Source organism: Chinchilla lanigera, unplaced genomic scaffold (assembly GCF_000276665.1).
Source record: "Chinchilla lanigera isolate Chin_1 unplaced genomic scaffold, ChiLan1.0 scaffold00059, whole genome shotgun sequence".
Taxonomy (NCBI): Eukaryota; Metazoa; Chordata; class Mammalia; order Rodentia; family Chinchillidae; genus Chinchilla; species Chinchilla lanigera.
This window is the reverse complement of record NW_004955460.1, coordinates 11,317,389-11,335,595: the sequence shown is the minus strand read 5'-3', so window position 1 is coordinate 11,335,595 and position 18,207 is coordinate 11,317,389. Positions and strand designations below refer to the sequence as shown.

At 50.7% G+C, this 18,207-nt stretch overlaps 1 protein-coding gene across 1 annotated transcript in view; it reads left to right on the top strand.

Annotated features, from left to right (window-relative positions):
* Sdk1 (sidekick cell adhesion molecule 1) overlaps nucleotides 1-18,207 on the top strand; it is a gene marked incomplete at its 5' end in the record, with an annotated part of 870,484 nt that overhangs the window by 813,024 nt on the left and 39,253 nt on the right. Inside the window, 3 exon segments of the mRNA XM_005397857.2 lie at nucleotides 10,160-10,275; nucleotides 12,212-12,398; nucleotides 14,124-14,261. Of these exon segments, the coding sequence (XP_005397914.2) occupies nucleotides 10,160-10,275; nucleotides 12,212-12,398; nucleotides 14,124-14,261 (441 nt within the window).

Below are 18,207 nucleotides of genomic sequence, written 5' to 3'. Positions count from 1 at the left end.
CATGCAGACCACAGGCAGTTCCCACGGTTCCAGGGGCCCCAGTCTCCCTGCCCACACCATGAGCACTGCTGGGCATAGGCACAATGCAGTCTTACATCAGGAGAGAGAGTGAATGAATATCTATCGGTGACCATCACTGTCATGGTCGCCCAGTGGACACTGCTGTCTCCAGCTCACAGAGGAGTCTTTGACTTCAAAGATGGGTAGAGTCACTTTTTATCAGGATGCTGAATCAGGGTACAGAGGTCTCTGGGGCTCTTTTCTGCCTCTGGGGCTGCAGCTCAAGATGTCTACTCCCTTACACAAACATGTCTCTGAAGCCATAACTGGGAATTTAGACTGAAGCTTCCTGGAAAGGTGCCCTGCAGGGGTCTTTCTGTGCAGGGGTAGCTGGCCACCCCTTCACCACACCAAGGAGGACTGATATCATTCGGGTCATCACTACCACCTCCAGCTCATATGACCCAGGCCCCCTCTTGGTGAGTCCACCGAGCCAAGCCAGCAGCCCTTTCTGGGAAGAGCACTTATGAGCAAGTGGGAGGGGCCCCTGGCAGGGTGAGAAGGGCCGACTGTGCTGGATGCGGTCCAAAGACTCACATGCTCTCAGGACCAAGCCCTTGTGCACAGAGGTGGACCTGGCCTAGAAGAAGAAAGGCAAGGAGGCTGACCTGGAGACAGCCTCGTAATGCCAGGTTTGGCGGCCAAGCCCACAGGTGTGGGCTGTGGCTGGGCCCCTCTCTTGGGGCTTCATCCAGAAGGTTGTTATCCCCACCCTACTGTCTGTGCAAGTCTAGGCTCCACACAGCTCTGTATCAATGCCTGATGCTACTTGGAAAGGATCCTATGTGGCCCACAGTCCTGAGTCAGTGAGTGGCCCTGTTTCCTGGGAAACCCTCTGCTGTGCTGTATCATCAGTCCATTGAGATGGCTTCACTTAGCATCCGTTTGCCTAGGCAGTTGTGGCTGAGGCAACAGGAAACTCCAAGGCCTGGGCCCTGCCCCGGAGGAGCGCCTGCTGTCTGGCCTGGGGTCTTACCACGGTGCAAAGCTCTATGAAGTCCAGCCTTAAGGGGTCAAGCCATGTGTGTGTCACAGAGCTCAGGGTAGACTAGAGTAGGGGCTGGAGCTGAACCTGATCCTGAACCATCCACCTCCATGTGTGTGACCAGGAATACCAGCCACCTTCAAGCCTGGCATCCCACCTAGAGGGGATCCACACACAGCCCTCTGGTCACAGTGCCATCAGAGGGAGTGGAGGATTTGAGAGTGCTATGACTCTAATCCCAGCCATCCACAGCTCAGACAGACTCACCCAGAGGGCTCCAGCTATGCTGCCACCTCCAAACCCTTCAGCTTCAGACCCTTCTGCCCATGAAGCTGCACTGCTCACAGTTATCCCTGGGCTCTTGACTTCACATCCAGGCCCCCTCCCCAAACCATGCTGTCCCCTTCTTTCCCCGTTCCCTTCAGCAAAGGCTGCAGACATGTCCCAGGGGCCAACACCAGGGCCATTGCTGGAACAAGGTCTGCTTGGAACACAGCCACACCTTTTTCTGTAAAGATCTAGACAGAAATTATTTAAGATGCATCTGCCAAAGAAAAGCAGTGTTTAGTGGTTGGGACAGAGGACTTGTGTCCCTCAAAGCTTAAAATATTACCTGAGCCTTTGCAGAAAAACCTTCCACTTCCAGCCTTAGAAAACAGCTTGTACCTTAGAGTCAGACAGATCCAAGTTCAAATCTAGTCCATTCTGGGGTGAGTAACTTAGCCCCTCTGAGCCTGTTTTTCTCTAAGTCACCAGATGAAAACAGAATGTTTCTCCAACAGCATGAGTTTTGCAAACACAGCTGCATAAGATGCAGTTGATTAATTATGGTCGTAATCTACCAGTACACAGCACCTTTGGTTATAATGCAAGCGGGGTAAGGCCCTGAGTCTCACTGTGATGGGAAACTGACTCTGCAGGCACGGAAAACAACAAACAAGAAGCAGAGCCACGTGGCAAAGCCAGTGTGTTGGAGAGGCTTTAAACTCTGCTTATCTAACAGTAGGTGGTAATAGTGATGGACCTGATAGGAAGGAGTAAGCGCCACTTGCTAATGATGGGAAAACAAAGATCATTACAGGATGAAATCAGAACCTGAATTTGTTCAGAGGCAGCGTGCACTACGGAGCGCTCAGAACTAACCTTTAAAGTTGAAATATCTGTCAGGAAAATACATTTATTAGTATAAGTCAAAAATTCTCTGGCCTCACCCTTTTCCCATTAAAAAACCTGTTTTCCAAACACCATTTTAAACCCACTCAGTTTCTTAGGATGGCCGCTGCCATATCCTGGCAGATCAGCTGATGCCCCCTCCCAGGCTGGGGAAAGGAGGGTGCCCTGTGTCACTCTGTGGTTGGGATGAGGGCTGTCCCTCAGGGGTTCTTGGTACAGTGTGGCCATCTTCGGGAGTGGGGCCTTTAGGAGGTGGAGCTTGGTGGGAAGTCCTTAGGTCCTGAGGTCATTTAGAGGCAGACCCCCACAGGGGGTGGTGGGGCCCCAGTCTCTCTGCTTTCTGCCTCGCCATGTGATCTCTGCTCCCACCAGTGCTGTGACACAGCTAAAGGGAAACTCCCCCAGAGCCTGTTTGCATGATGTTGTTTGGATTTTCAGCATCCAAAACATAGTTAAATAAACCTCTTCTCTTTATAAAGTTAGGCTACCCCAGGTATTTTGTGGTAGTAATGCAAGATGGACTGATACACCTCTATGCTCCTAGACGATCAACAGAAGGATCCAACCTTCTCTCACATATGTGTGTGCCTAGTCAGAGCCTTTAGTGCTTATCATCACCTCTACTCTGTGCTTTGGAGGTGCCTGTGATCAGACAACCTCAGTTAATTCCTGCTCTGTCCAGCATTCTGTCACCCTCACCAACAAATGGGCCACCACAAAGGCCCTGTGCAGGTCTCATTTCTTCTTGGATTTTAGCTCTGTTCCATGTATGGAGTCAGTGAGTTATTCCTGGATACTCACATCTGAAATTCAATGCTTCTGATGGGTCTCCACCAAACTCCAGCTAGTCTCTGAGCTCCCAAATTTGGTAAAGGCTAGGCTCAGGACAGGCACCCACCCAAGGACCTACTGCTCCACTTGAGATGTACTAGTCAGCTGATACTGTGTCACAAGTTGTCCCAGTTATGTGCTAGAAGCAACACATCTACTAATTCATTGTTTCTATGGGTTGGAATCCAACCAGAACATAGCTGGGGGTTCTGCTTCAGGGTCTCTGGCAGAGTGTCAGCAAGAGCTGTGACTCTGAAGGATCAGGCAGGGATGGACACATGTCCAAGCTCACTTACACAGCTATTGGCAGTATTCTGTCCCTGAAGGGCTGTTGGTCTAAAGCAATGGTGGTAAACCTTTTAGAGACCAAGTGCCCCAACTACAACCTAAAACCCACTTATTTATCACAAAATGTCAACTCAGCAATTAAACCTGAATACTGAGGTTTTAGTGTAGAAAACACAACCTTTATCTTACAAGAAAAACACAATAACAGAACTCTCAATGATACAAACAGCCTGCTGTGGCACACATGCCATAGGTCCACCACCACTGGTCCAATGCCTCCCGGGAAGCCTTGGCCAGAAGCCTTCTTGAGTTCCTTCTGTGAAGGGCCCTCCCATGGAGCATCTTACAGCTGGGCAGTTGCTTCTCTGAAGCCAGCTAGTAAGAGAACAACAGGAGTCCCACTGACAACATGGAGCCCTCCCTGTCCCCCACCCCACTTCCCTAGCAATCCCCTGGGTGGAGAGAGGGCAGAGTTGACCCTACAACTTCAGGGAAGAAGTCTATAGTGAAACACATGGGTCCAGCTCTCCTGAAGTCCTGTTTTCCAGGAGCCAGTCATTTGTTTCATCCTCAAACTCTTCAAGTTTGGTATGTTCCCATTTTAACTCATGATAAAATGTGAGGCTCAGAGAGATTAAACACAGTGCCCTGAGTCACACAGGTAGACCCAGGTGTGAGGACTGAGACTCCAGGGCTCTGGCCCTGGCACAGACCTGTGTCTGGACCACATGTCAGCGACTTTGCTAAAGACAGTTTGCTGACCAGTTTCCTGATGTTCTCTTGTGCACTTTCTAGGAGGGATTTGGAGTTCAGAGGACAGGTCAGGCAGCCACAGTGGGACGTGGCCACCTGAGGAGGCTGCTAGAGACCCAGGTGTGGACTTCCCACCGCCCCTCGGAAGTCTGTGGGCGGCAGGCTCGGAGTCCGGCTGCTGGCTGAGCACGCTTGAACCCACACATCTACCAGCTGTGGCTGTGGGCAAGTTGGTCTCCCTGGGCCTTGGTTTCTCATCTGTGAAATAAGGCCACTGAAGAGTAGGGTGATGAGAACTGTGTGAGTCAGGTGAAGGGCAAGAAGAGTCAGCTGGAACACAGAAACGCCTGCAGGGTCCCCAGAAGCACCTCTGTGCGCATGTCACCTGTGAGCTGTCATGATTGCCACAGCTGATGGGCTAAAAATCACCTCTACCTGCCTGTGACCTCAAAGTCGTGCAGAATTCTGGAGACGGGGCTCTAGGCTAAGAGAAGGGTGGTCTACATACCTCACGTCCATTACAAGTATATAAAATATGGGCTTCCCGCTTGGAATTGCCTGTTGTGAGCATTTTAAAAATTACTTGGCAGCTGAGCATGGTGATACACACCTGTAGTCTCATCACTAGGGAAGCTGAGGCAGGAGAATTTGAAGTTCAAGTCCCACCTGAGCAACTTAGTAAGACCCTGTACCCAAATAGAAAATAAAAGGACTGAGGAAGTAGCTTGGTGGTGGAGCATCCCAGGTTCAATCCCTTATACCACAAAAAAAAAGAAAAACATTACTTTATAATGCCAGCTGAAGTTCTCTTTGTGACCTGCAGTACTGAGGACTGATCTGCAGTACTTTGGACTCTTGGCCCATCAGAGGCACTGGGCAATGAACTTCCTCTTCCAGGACAACAGTCATTCGAAAACTTTGCTGTCAGGACTGTGATCTTGACTGTACACAGGAGTTTTGTGTTTCCTGGCTTACCCACCAAGACCACCAATTCCGCACTCTCTGGCTCTCCTGCATCAAGATGCTGCTCCCCCTCTCCAGTTCCAGCTAGCCTCCAACTGAGTGGATGCAGTGTGTTCTGCTTAGACCTCCTTCATGAGTGGAGAAGGCCCCAGTGATCACATAATCACCCAGACCTGGAGCACGTCTCCAGATATCCCTGCTTCAGGGAACAGATGTTTTGGCAAAGTTTGCCGAGAAGGTAAATTAGATTAGCAAATTCTATTTCCTGTTTACTTCAACAGGGAGTCAGAGAGAGTATTTGACCAAGAAAATGTTGATGTAATTATAGTGAATTGATGAGTGTAGAATTTTTTTAATCATGTAAAGAAATTTCATTATAGTAAAACATTAACAATGATCCTCAAATTATCAGTTAAAAACCTGTGCTACCAAAATAATATATGAAAGTAGAATCCTAGTATGGTCTGTCATAGTCTAACATGCATCCAGCAAAAGCAAGTGCTCAGCACGACCAAGATGATTCAGCAACCGCAGGAGCCCTGCATGGCGAAGGCTGACCCTGGCGGTAGTGGCTACCTGCTGGGGCCAAGGGTGGCCCTAGAACAGGATGACCTTCTGCTTACTGTGAACCAGACAGAAGCTTTTTCACTTTGGACTTCCTTCCTTTCCCACCTTCAAAAGTGCCCTTGCTCCCTGGCCCATTGTCCCATGGTAAATCCTCCCCATTACTTAATCAAAATGTTCTGTCTTCCGGAAACATGCACCTCCCCAGCCAGAAGCCACCTCTCCTGGCCCTGTGAATGTGTGCTCACTTCTACCTTGCATTATCATTACTGTAATTTCTCTACCTTGTGAAATTATCTTTTACATCTATGTATCCACCCAATCCCAGCCCTAAGCCCGGGGCCTGGTTAATATTCAGGAAGTGTCCAGCAAATGCGCACTGTGGAAACAAGAAAGCCTCGGACCTCAGTGGCTCCAGCACCCACACAATGCTCACCCCCGCATGGCCAGCCCTCAGGACTTGCCATGCCTTTCTGCCTCCTGTTCTCTATTTCAGACCAAGACTCAGCTAGTCTAGAGGGTGTGGGAAAGAGAGGGCTGTGGCCACATAGCCCTATGGAACTTCTGTGATGTCTGGCTCCTGTTCCCCGCTGCCCATGTACTGCTGCTGTTCCCCTGTCTTTGATCAAAGAGAATCATGTGGTCCATGGAGTTATCAGAGGCCACTACAAGTCCCACAGCTCTGCCACTGTCTAAAGTCAGACAAATGAATCTCCCACCACGGGGAGTGGATTTTTCTTTGTTTTACATTACCAGGGATTGAAATCAGCAGAGCCTTCACACTGAGCTATACCCTGGCCATTTTTAATAATAATTTTATTTTGAAATAGAGTCTCGCTAAGTTATTAAGTTGCCCAGACTGGGCTCAAACTTGCCTTGGAGTGAATATCTAAATAGGAGAGTGAAGGACTGAATGAATGAGCATCCTCACTGCAGGGTCAATTCCTACCATTCTGAAACCTCCACTTGCTCTCTCAGGCCTCTGCTGCCCTACCAAAGGCCACATGCAGCTGTCCCTCATCCTCAGGGATCCCCTTATCATCAAGGCTCCATCCGAAATGCCATTGAAACTGTCAATGTGCTGAGCCTGTATATGCTAGTTTTTCCTATGTATATATATCTGTGATACAGTTTAGTTCATAAATTAGACACAGTAAGCAATTAACAACAACCAATAATAAAAGAGAGCAGTTATAATAATATACTGTAACAAACGTTACCTGAATGTGGCCTCTCTGGAATTTTCCATTTACTATTTGTGGACCAATGTTAATCTCGGGTAACTGAGACCACAGGTGGGATAAGACCATGGGTGGGGTACATGTGGAGCATTCTTCTTTCCCTTCTGTGGTTTGAGTGTGCTGGTGTCATGTGCTGCTTCCCTGCAGCAGAGTTTCCTACACCCCAGGCAAGGGCTGAGTGTGGGCTAGATACAGGGCCCCGTGGTAGTAAGGTCATCCAGCCCTGAGAGGACAAGGAATAAACAGAAAATGAGGCCAGGGATGGTGGCGCATGCCTGTAATCCCAGCACTTGGGAGATTGAAGCTGGGGGATTGCCGCAAGTTGAAGGCCAGCCTGGGCTACACAATGAGCTCAAGGCCAGCCTGAATTGCATAGTGAGACCCTGTCTCAAAAAGACAAAAAAAGGAAGGAAGGAAGGAAGGAAGGAAGGAAGGAAGGAAGGAAGGAAGGAAAGAAGGAAGAGAAAGAAAGGAAGAAAGAAAGAAAGAAAGAAAGAAAGAAAGAAAGAAAGAAAGAAAGAAAGAAAGAAAAGACTGAGTTGGAATAACCATTGTGCTCCAGTGTCTGTTTCTTTACCCAACTGAAACTGATGGCCGGCCAGGGTGGTGAGCCAGCTGAGAACTGAGTCAGGTGGGCAGAGCGCTGCTATAACTTTTCTGTAGGGTTTCCCTGCCAACCTCCACCCCGCCATTTCCTGGCATAGGCAGGTAGTCCAGGGAGAGCCAGACTGTAGCCTGGCTCAGCCCACAGCATGCAATTTAGTAGGCCTCCCCAAGCAACCAGGCAGGATTCCAGAAAATTCTAGAAACCTCTGGAACACTGCTATAGCTGTCAGGTGCAATGCTTCTGGAAGCCCCTGAGCCTTCTATGTTACTACTTAATGAAATCTCTTTCCAAGGCTGTTCCAGTACCCTGGTGCAGATACAGGAGCAACCCCGCTAGGACTGGATGCAGATAGTTCTGTCACAGTGTCATCAGCTCTGCATGAGACCTACAGAGTAGATCACAGACTTGCACCGTAACCTTTCCATTCACCTCTGATGCTGTTTGTAAGCAATCTATGATTCAGCAAATCCAGACCTTCCTGGTTAAAATGCTTTTTAAAAATAATTTCATGCATTTTAAAGGAACATGCTGGCTGTTATTTGTGTTCTCCTTATGCCACAAATGTTTAGATACGGAAACAAAAAGGTAATGACTGAGCCGGCACTCCGTGGACTCCCCAACTGCACACACGTTCCTTGAATGAGGCTTGCATTCAGCACTGGGAACAGCAGGGTCTTCCTGAAAGTCAAGTTCTATCAGGCTGGAGAGCCAGCAGCTTTCAGGAGCCAAAAAAAACGAGTCTCGAAACCAACAAGCTCTACTTAGTGTTTACATATATTTCTTTCTTCCCTGCATGTGTCATCAACAACAAAAAAAATTCTTTGTTACCTGCAGAATCTTTATAGCACAAAGTACCGTACTGCAGCATAGCTGGCGGGGCCATGGAAGTATCTCAGCTGCCTGAAACAGCACCCGGGCCTTTGTCCAGTGTGTGTCAACCCCAGCCAAGAGACACATGGGCTCCTGGGTATGGGGTGAGGGGGCTGCCTGGAGCACATGAATTCCATCACTTCCTGCAGATGGACATCTGAGTCCAGGGATATTGCTGCACTGGGTTTGGTTGAGTCCATGTAAAGAAATCCTTGGGGGCATTTTTTTTTTGGGGGGGGGGGGTCCTAACCCACGACCGGGGTAATGGCCATGCTCAATTTTGCCTTTCACATTTTAATTGTACAACAGTAATTTTGCAATAGAGTTGCCGATGGCAAACATGCAAAAGACATTAACTTTATTTATGTTTTGGATTATTAATGTGGCTGTTAAAATTCCTCCAGTTAGTTTTGATTGAATTGTTTTTTTGTGTGATTCTGTTGTTTAATGGAGCGGTAAATAAGAATTTCTGATAATGAGGCTGAGCATCTGTCACAGCAACCTGGTGTGGGTTATTAACATTTCCATTAACGGCAGGGTGGGCAGTGATAATATGGAAACCACACAGTTAGAACAAAATAAATAGTCGGTGTCAGGCTGAGCGGGTGTTAATTACTATTTTATTCTACACTGGGGGGAGCAGAAAGTGGGGAGGGGGCGAGGCGGAAGGGTGACTTACGAGGTCGTTCTCTCCCCAGAAGGCCTCTCGGCCTGGGTGCTGGCCATCTCCCCAGACTGTGACTGTTTGGTCACCTGTGTTTATAAATAGACTGAATCCAAAGGCAGCTGGCCCTCCTGGAGGGCAGGCCAGGAGGATTGCAGGAGGTAAAGGGAACTCAGCTAGCTTCTGCTTTCCCAGAGTCAGGAATCCAAGAAAGACTCCACACAACTCCCCAGGGTCCAGCCTGGCCCCAGTTTCCATCAGGAGTGTCCAGATGGGAGAAGGGAGTAGCTCCCAGGAGGTAAAGAACAGATCGTCATGAAAAAGTACCCAGCATGGACTTAAGAGACAGCATGAAGCTGGCAAGACAGAGAGGACAGAAATGTTCCAGAACGTGGCACATACAGTCTGCTGTGACCTTGACATGGTACCGAGGAGGGATCACCTCCCACTGGGAGGGAGGCGAGGAAGGGAGGATTTGGTACTCAGAATCTGCAGCCAGAGCCAGGCCTCAGAGCAACTTGTAGCCATGTTCATAGAAACCCGATTCCTGCTCCTTAGGAAGGCGTAGCTCCGTGATATCCCTACACTAGCTCTGTCTAGAATGAAGCACTATACCCAGGACACCTAAGCTTGTGACAATAGCACAGACCTCTTCATTCCTGTAACCTCTGCCCCAAACTCAGCCTTTCCCCAATCAGGAATGTTAGCACAGCAGTACCTGTGGCGCCCAAACCCCAGGTGCCACTGGGACCTCCAGGTGTCCACCACACTCATGACTGCTTTGATCTCGCAGCACATGTCAGACCATCCCCTGAGCCTGTGCCCTGTGTTCACCAATATCATGTTTGTTGTTGAGTATTCAGTTAACTTACCTAGTAAAATCAGTTTTCCCTGCAATTCTATATATTTTATTTGTGGATGTAGGACTGTGCTAGCAGAGCTTGTAGCATTCCCTGGTACCGTACAGGGCTTACTAAGATCTGCAGTGATGCAGTGTGGAGCTGCCTGAGGCTTCCCAAGCTGGGTGATGTCCAGGGCAGTCTCCTATGCTGTCCTTCACGGAATTAGGACTTATGTGACCCCTGGGGGTGTGTGGTGGTGGTCCCAGCTGGCTCATAAAGAGACATCCCAGTTACCCTCATGTCCTCTTCTTCCCTCAGCCCCAGCGATGGCCCCACAGAACATCCAGGTGACCCCACTCACAGCCAGCCAGCTGGAGGTCACATGGGACCCGCCGCCTCCAGAGAGCCAGAACGGGAACATCCAGGGCTACAAGGCAAGCTGGTGGGGGTGGCTCTTCCTTCTGCTCACTGTGCGCCCGGCAGGAAGCCCGAGGGCTTCAGCTGGGATGCTGGCCCTGCTCCAGGGCGCTGCCTGCTTACTGTGCCCTGCTGCTTTCTCAGCAGCAGATGGACAGCAGACACAGCCTGGAGGCCAGGCCCTGGGTCAGAGCTACTGGGCGAAGAGGCGGGTACTCACTGAGGCTGCTTTTGCCCATCACAAAACAATGCAGGTGGCAGCTTCAGTTCATCCAAAGGTGCTGAGGACTTGTCCCTGCTCTGGACACTGGGCCTTGCAGTGGGAACCTGGCCTCTTCCTATGTCTACCCTCGAACCTGCAGCCCCACTTGCTATTAGCAGCAAGAACCAGGGTGTCCTGAAAAGAATATGCTCTCAATCCCAGCATTGCACTGGATCACTACTGGACGTTATTCTCAATTCACTGAGTGAAACTCCGGGAGGAGGCCCGAGAATTGCATTTCTAATGAGTCTGCAGGTAGTATGGATTCTGGGATCCCCATTTTGAGAGTCACTGACTGAGCTAAATGCAGTAAAGACGGAGAAAAAGAAAGGCAGTCTAGTGTACCACATATTGGGAGGGACGATTACACAGAGTGGTTTATCCAGCGGCAAGTGCTCCTGGCTGCTTCCCTACCCTAAGACATAGGAGCCCTGAATACCACGAAAGGCCCCTGCAGAAAATACCCACATCCTTCCCCAGAATTAATGTCCTTGTCTGGCCTCCAGGAGCCCCAGTTGATCAGTTACCAGATTCTCTGGGCTTGCTTTCCCTGATGACTATTGGGCCAATTAAATGTCCATTTAAAAATGATTTTTGTAGGTGTTTTATGAAAATTAATACCTTCCTCCATGGCAGGGCTGTTACACTGATTGATGAGGTACTGGAAGGTCCTGTGAGCCCGGAGGCCAGGTGCTATTTATGTATGTCCAAAATATGTTTTCTCATTTCCTTAATGATAAAGACATTGAACTTGGATATTGATCACAAGTTAGCTGGGGCTATGTGAGTGCAGGATCCTCTCTGGTCAGCTCCCCTATGTCTTGCAGTTGGAAATCAGCCACACGTACCAGTCAGGCCTTGCCCCTCACAGCTGTGAGCTGGGGGTGTGCAAGGTGGGACACTGGCCTCAGCTTCCCCAGTGCTCCACATCACATCTGTGTTGCTTGTACACCCAACACATGCTGCTCTCGGGGCCTGGCTGGGGCTTAGGCGCATGAGCCAAGATGGACCCACAGACTGGTGTTGTCTTTGGGCAGCTCAGCTGGCACTGGCTGGAGCAGTGGTTCCCAGCCAGCTGTCTAGGGAAGCAGTTCTGGCAGCCAATTCAAACCTTTGTACTTAGACATGAAGTTTACCTGTGAGCATATCAAAGCTACCTGGGAGGAAATGCTATCCAAGGGAGACATGGGCTTTCCCACCAGGTCCGAGCCCAGTGTGGATCTCTTGTGATTTTGCTGCTTTAATTTTCAAAGTATTTTTGCCACATGGAGCAAATATTTGGCTATAGGATTTAAACAAACTGTGAGAATGTTTGGGAGGTGGGAGTTTGAGGCTCATTCTGTGGATGGGTCAGAGCAGGGCTAGACAGTGGGTGGTCATCTTCCTGCGGGACAGGACAGAGGCACACAGTGGGGTGAGCGCTATAACACAGGCCCAGGACTAATGGCTGAAGGGACGAGGCCTCTGTCCTCTGGCCCCACTTTGAGCAGTTTGACTGAGTGGTGCAGCTGACAACTCAGAAGCATAACCCATTGCCTGACAGCACTAGCAGCAAGGACCTGCATCCACCCCACCAGGCACCATGCTCCCTGCTCCCTCAGGAGAGGGCTGTCACAGTCCTCCTGGCACACAGCCCAGCCTCATCTCAGGGCTTCCCCATGCCCGCCCTCAGCCTTGTCTTTTCCTGCCAGATCTACTACTGGGAGGCGGGCAGCCAGAACGAAACAGAGAAGATGAAGGTCCTATTCCTCCCCGAGCCCACAGTGAAGCTGAAGAACCTGACCAGCCATACCAAATACCTGGTCAGCATATCTGCCTTCAACGCTGCCGGCGACGGGCCCAGGAGCGACCCCCGGCAGGGACGCACCCATCAGGCCGGTAGGTGGGCACCACTTTCCTCTCTGCAGGCCTTGGTTGGACTGACTTTGAGATCTCTGGCTTGTGTCACTGCCCTGGTAGTCTCTGGGGCCCCTGGTAGAGCAAATTGCCCTTTCTCTTGGTTTCCACAGCTTTGCTCTGCCTGACCTTCACATCCCCAGCTGGGGATCTGGGGAAGAGAGGCAGGACTGGGTGTGATTCACACTTCCCCAGTGCCTGGCCTGGCATGGTGCTAGGTCAGTGCTAGACGATGATGGAAGGAACTGGACATGTTTTCTCCGGACCCCAAGAGGGTAGCAGAGGGAGGAAGGATTCGTGTTTCCAGCTTGGCCTCATTCCTGATGCTCAAGGTGCCATCCAGAGCCACCTCACCGTTTGTGCAGATCGCTGGGGGCTGAGCTCCTTGTACGTGGAAGCCAGGCCCAGGCCAGGTGCTCCTGGGTTTTCAGCCCACACGCCACCCCTAGAACAGCCACATACGTGGGCCAGGTCTGACAGCAGATGGAGCTGTGCCGTGGAGCTGCCCTGCTGGAAGGCCCAGGCCAATAGGGCCCGGCACATGTACAACAGGCCACCCTTTCAGTGCACCTCCGTTTCTAGTGGCCTGGTGATCAGCAATCTCCCCAAGAAATGGAAGCCTAGCTTTGGATCCTGGGGCTTTCAGTGACCCTATGTGAGACCCAGGCTTGGGAGACTGTGGATGAAGATGCAGGGTTCAGATATCCCCAGTGTTTGGTGAGTGGTGTCAACAGACTGATACTCCACCCAGAAGACTGACCCCTGGCCAGCGCGCCTGACACATCTCGGGGAGACAGCTACACCAGAGTGCGAGGGCTGCCTCCTTCTTTCCTCGTCCAGTACCACAGGCCAGTTTGGGACTCTGAGTTGGAAGAACATGGACGATTGGTGGAGCAGAGTGCAGGGTTGAGCCTCTTTGGGACACTGGAATGTGGTGGTTTGTGGACTAAAGGACCCAAGGACAGGCAGAGCAGACAGAGGGTGGGTGCCACTCTAATGGGTGCTTCCAAGCAGCAAGAGGTATGGGATGGAGGAGACCAGCTGCCCAGCAGCCTGTTGGGGGTGAGAGGACAGCCTAGTACACGGCCATCTGCACAGAGCCCAGGCAGAGGGTGTGTGAGTGGCCCTGCCGTGCTCCCAGTCACACACTGGCCTTCATTCCCACCAGCAGCTTCAGGTACCCAGCCAGCCACCTCCTGCTCAGCCCTGCTGCCTGAGCCTGCAGTGTCAAGAGGTTTAGATGAAGGAATAGGGGCATCCTCTGAGACCTCTGGACCCCTGTGAGAGGGGAAAGGAGGGAGGAGGGGAGGAAGACAGGGAGGAGGAAAGGCCTTGCTCACCACGGAGCACCACCTGTCCCTGAAAGAGCAGGGCAAGAGTCCCTGGAACTGTCCGGTAGTCTCTGCAAACCGCCATAAGCATGTCATTTTGTTTCCATCCATTATTCATTTTCAAGCTTTTGTCAGCCCACCTCTCGGCTCCTTTGTGTTTGAGTCTGTCATTTTCTCCGCCCTGTGTTTCTGATTGATCCTGGGAAGTTCGGAGGTGATCAATGCGTCTCCTTTTCATTCTGTGGCATTTAGACATTTACTGGGTTGAAAATAACACCTAATAACATTTCCTTTCCTATGTGGAGGCGCAGGTGCGTGTGTGTGATCCATAAAGGCGCCATTGTGAAAGTCACTACAGTGTTCTCCGTCCTTCCAGCTCCTGGGGCCCCCGGCTTCCTGGCATTCTCAGAAATCACCTCCACCACACTGAACGTGTCCTGGGGGGAGCCGGTGGCGGCCAACGGCGTTCTGCAGGGCTACCGAGTGGTATACGAGCCCTTGGCGCCTGTCCAAGGTAAGAGCAAAGGGTTCAGGAGTGGGCACCACACTCCCTCACTGCTAGGAACCCAGGACTGCCCTGCATGTCCAGGTTCAAGGCAATGCATGCCCCTTGGAATCATACCATGAACCTTCCTTGACCTAGTCCCTAATGCCCAAAATATCTCTTTTCTCTCCCTCCTGATTCTAGTCCATATCATCCCTGACAGAAGTATCCTAAGTTCTACTCCAGCACTGACCTTCCAAATACCATCTACCTCTTGGAGGAGGTGCAAATGCCCGGCACTCCTTCATGCTCTGGCACCCCCTCCCCTTCCCCCACACACTCAGCAGTTATTCATTAAGCACCCACTGCATGCCGAGAGCTGTGTAAGTGCTGGAATCCACTGACCCAGGAAAGCAAGGATCTTCACTGACTTGTGTACTGAGATCCTGCTCTCCCAAGTTCAGAGAGTTTCTATTCCAGGAAGAGAAAGACAGTACTCAAATAACTAAATCACCAAGCAGAAATCTGACAGTGACAGGGGCTTTGAGAAAGAAGGATGCAGTAACGGGAGTGTGTGGGGCTGGGAAGGCGCTGAGGGTGAGGGAAGACTCGCAGTGCCGATGCCTGAGGGGGAACCTTCCACAGAAGTCTCACTGCGCAGTCTGAGGGTAAAGCTTGGGTCGCCCTGTAGAGAGCATACCACCGACCAGAGCTTTCCAAGGTGGTCTGGAGTTTCCTGGGGAAGGAAAGTGGAGCACAAGGACCAACTGCTACGAAGCCAGGGTCCTCCTGGCTAAATACCACCCGCTGAATGCCACGGGATGCAAAGAAGATTATTGATCAACCTAGAACGTCCTCCATCAATCAGAAGCAGACCCCCAGAGAGTGCAGAAGGAGAGTCAAGACACAAAGGAGCCTGAGCTAAGGCACCAAAAAGGCTTGAAAATGAATAATAGATCAAAACCAAAGAGGGAATCCAATTGGCTGCTGGGAGAATGGGTTGCAGGGATCAAGGAAGTCCAGATCTCCAAGAGCAGCTGAGGCAGCAGGGAGCTGGGCAGAGGACAAAGGGTAAGGAAGGTAGAAGTGGAGGTAAGGGTGTTTTCTGAGAGCAAAGCTGATGGAATCCACCCAGGGACTGCAAGAAGGGGTACCTGAGGGGTCAGAGTGTCACCTGTCTCCAGTATTATTTTAATTCCATCCGTGGCCATCTGTCTGTCCACTGGATTACTAATGTGCCCACTGAGAGCCCTCTGGCATTTCTTCTCTCCCCGTCGTACACCTAGAGATGAGTCCAGCTGTCTCTGCCCCATGCTATAGGGCAGGTTCCCCCCAGTAATGTACACAGACAGACTGTAAAAATTATAGATTTTTAATGTCTAGGAGGAAAAATATAACCAGTACATCAAATAATATTGGCTCTCCATTTAAAGCAGTGATAAAAGTTTCCTTTTAAAATAAGCACATTCAGATAAAACAGGGAGGTGATTTGAAGGAGGACATTTAAGCACTGGATTTTATTTCACCGAATCTAAGATGCCATTGACTGTAAGATTCATTGTCATTTTATGACATGCTAAGGAAGAAAAAATGCTTCCAATAAACTATGGCCCAGTAGTTCCGTACTGTCAATTCTGAGCTGCATCCCAAATCAGAGATGTGAACACTGAGAAAGAAAACCAAAGTGTGCCTGAGACGATCGATGAGCTTCGCTGAGTGATAGTGGGGAGATCTGTGGACACGGCGTTCTCAGAGTGCAGAGCAAGCACCGGAGGGATGCTGAATTGTCCCGGCCCCTGCTCAGCTGTGCTCTGTGTCTGGGAGCTGTGTGGCCCTGACGTGGCTCATTTGAGGTTGCAGGGGCAGATGTGCAGAAGGGGACCAGCCTGTTGTTCTGTGCATTGCACAGGGACACCTTCCACCCTGCCCGCCACCATTCCCTCCCCTTCACACACACACACACACACACACACACACACACACACACACAAGTCCATGTTTCATGAGCCCGTGTTATCAATGTGTTTTACAAGAATATTAAGCAAAGAGAGCCATTGAAATGAGAAATGATTACCAAAAGACCAGGGTTCCAATTTGCCTATGAGTCCTTCCCAATCAAAGACAGCTTGAGTCTTCCCATTCTTCCTCAAATAAGCAGCTCACTAGGATGCCCTGTCCTGTGGTAGTGGGCTGCAGAACCCCGAGGTCCCTACAGCATGCACCCCTGAGCCCTCCCCATGGGCAGCTACCCTTGGCCTTATACAAGAGCAGTTGCTCCCCAGACCAGATAGGCCCACTCAGCATCCTCAGTTGGAAATTCCACATGTGATCTCTTAGCATATTGTGAGTCCCTCCTCCCTGCGCTCTACTTTTCTCAGTTGCTTCTGGGCTCCTGTAAAACCTCCCAACCACAGTCTCTGAGGGATATGACCCACACTGCTGGTTTCCCACGTACTGCCAGGGTGGAGTTCCTTTCCCATCACAATCATTTTGCATTGATGGGAAAGTCAGAGGGCATCTGAAATGTGTCATAGACGACCACAGTCATTATGTTCAGTGCACGTGTGGCTTTCTGTGTGCACCCTGTCACCAAGACCTCACCAGTGCCATAGACAGGCAGCTGTGTATTTCATGCTTATTACAAACGGCACACTGTGCTATGCATGTTCCAGCCCCAAATCCCCGAACTGCTGCCTCAGTTCCCTTGCTTAGGCCAAGAAACCTTTTGTAGAGCCCTTAGTTCACTTTCTCCAAACTTGCATTTGGAGAAGAAAGAAAGAAAATGGAATTTGAATGCAGGTGGCCCTATTCCAAAGCCAGGCTCCACTGCTTGTGCAGAGGAAATGTCTGGAGTGCTGCGTTTCTGGAAGCGAATGTGGAGGTGAGCGACAGAGACGGAGCGCCAGGAGGATCTGTCACAGCAAATCTCCATACTGCAGACAAACTGTGGACTGCACAGCAGGTGTGGGTTTGTCACTTGCCCCAAGTGACAACAGGAGGATCACTTCACCCGCAATCATTTTCTTCACAAGTCATAAGACCGTCTGTCACTGGCATTGTCCCTGTCTGTCTCCGAGGGCTGGCTTTGTCCTCTGTGATGTCTCTGCTGCTTGCTCCATGCTGGGAAAGTGGAGGGGAGGAGGGCGAGCTCTTGGTCTTCATGGCTTGCACTCAGCCTGCACGTCAGGTCAGGTCAGAGTCTCAGCAGATACAGCCCACAAAGAGCAAATCACCACAGGTTCTGACCTGGTGCGGGCCTGGGCATGTTCCCTCCTTCCTGATCACTGCACATCTGCCCTACTGACCCAAGGCGTGCGGGCTGAGCTGATCACAGTGCTGGGGCACTACGGCCCCCAGGACAGGTGCACCTGTGAGTCGGGCTCCCAAAGACTCCCTCCGCCCCGACTGTTGGATCCGGATTTCCAACAGGGAACTGCTGAAGTAGTAACTGGATCTCTATATGATTTTCAGTATTTTAAAATGTCTCCTAGGAGCTGCATGTTTCTCGAGACATGTTTGCAAGCATAGTGAGAACACCCAGCATCTTTGTTTGGAGTAGAGTTGTATTCACTCTGCAGTAAAGGTGGCTCTCTTGTGAAGGCTGCCAAAGATGAGACAGACATGTTTATGTGTGTGAAGGTGAACTGCTACAGGCTTGAAGTGTGCTTTGCAGACAAAAATCTTTAGCATGTGCTACAGATAGTTTTCAAAAAGGGGGGAAGGTTGTCCAACAGTGGTCTTGCCTGCTAGTGATGGTTGGTGGATGCTCAGACTTGTCCTCCTGGCAGAGACGACTGTGAAACCCTGGTATGTGGCACTGACCGGCCAGGCCAAGGGAAGCAGAGAACACTACCCTTACCCAGTGCTGTCATCCCATCAGAAAGATAGTCCTGGGTCATCCTGTGTGCTGAGATGAGCCCACAGGCATGGCTGGCCAGTCCCTGGCCAGTGCAGAGACCACCATGCCACTAGACCA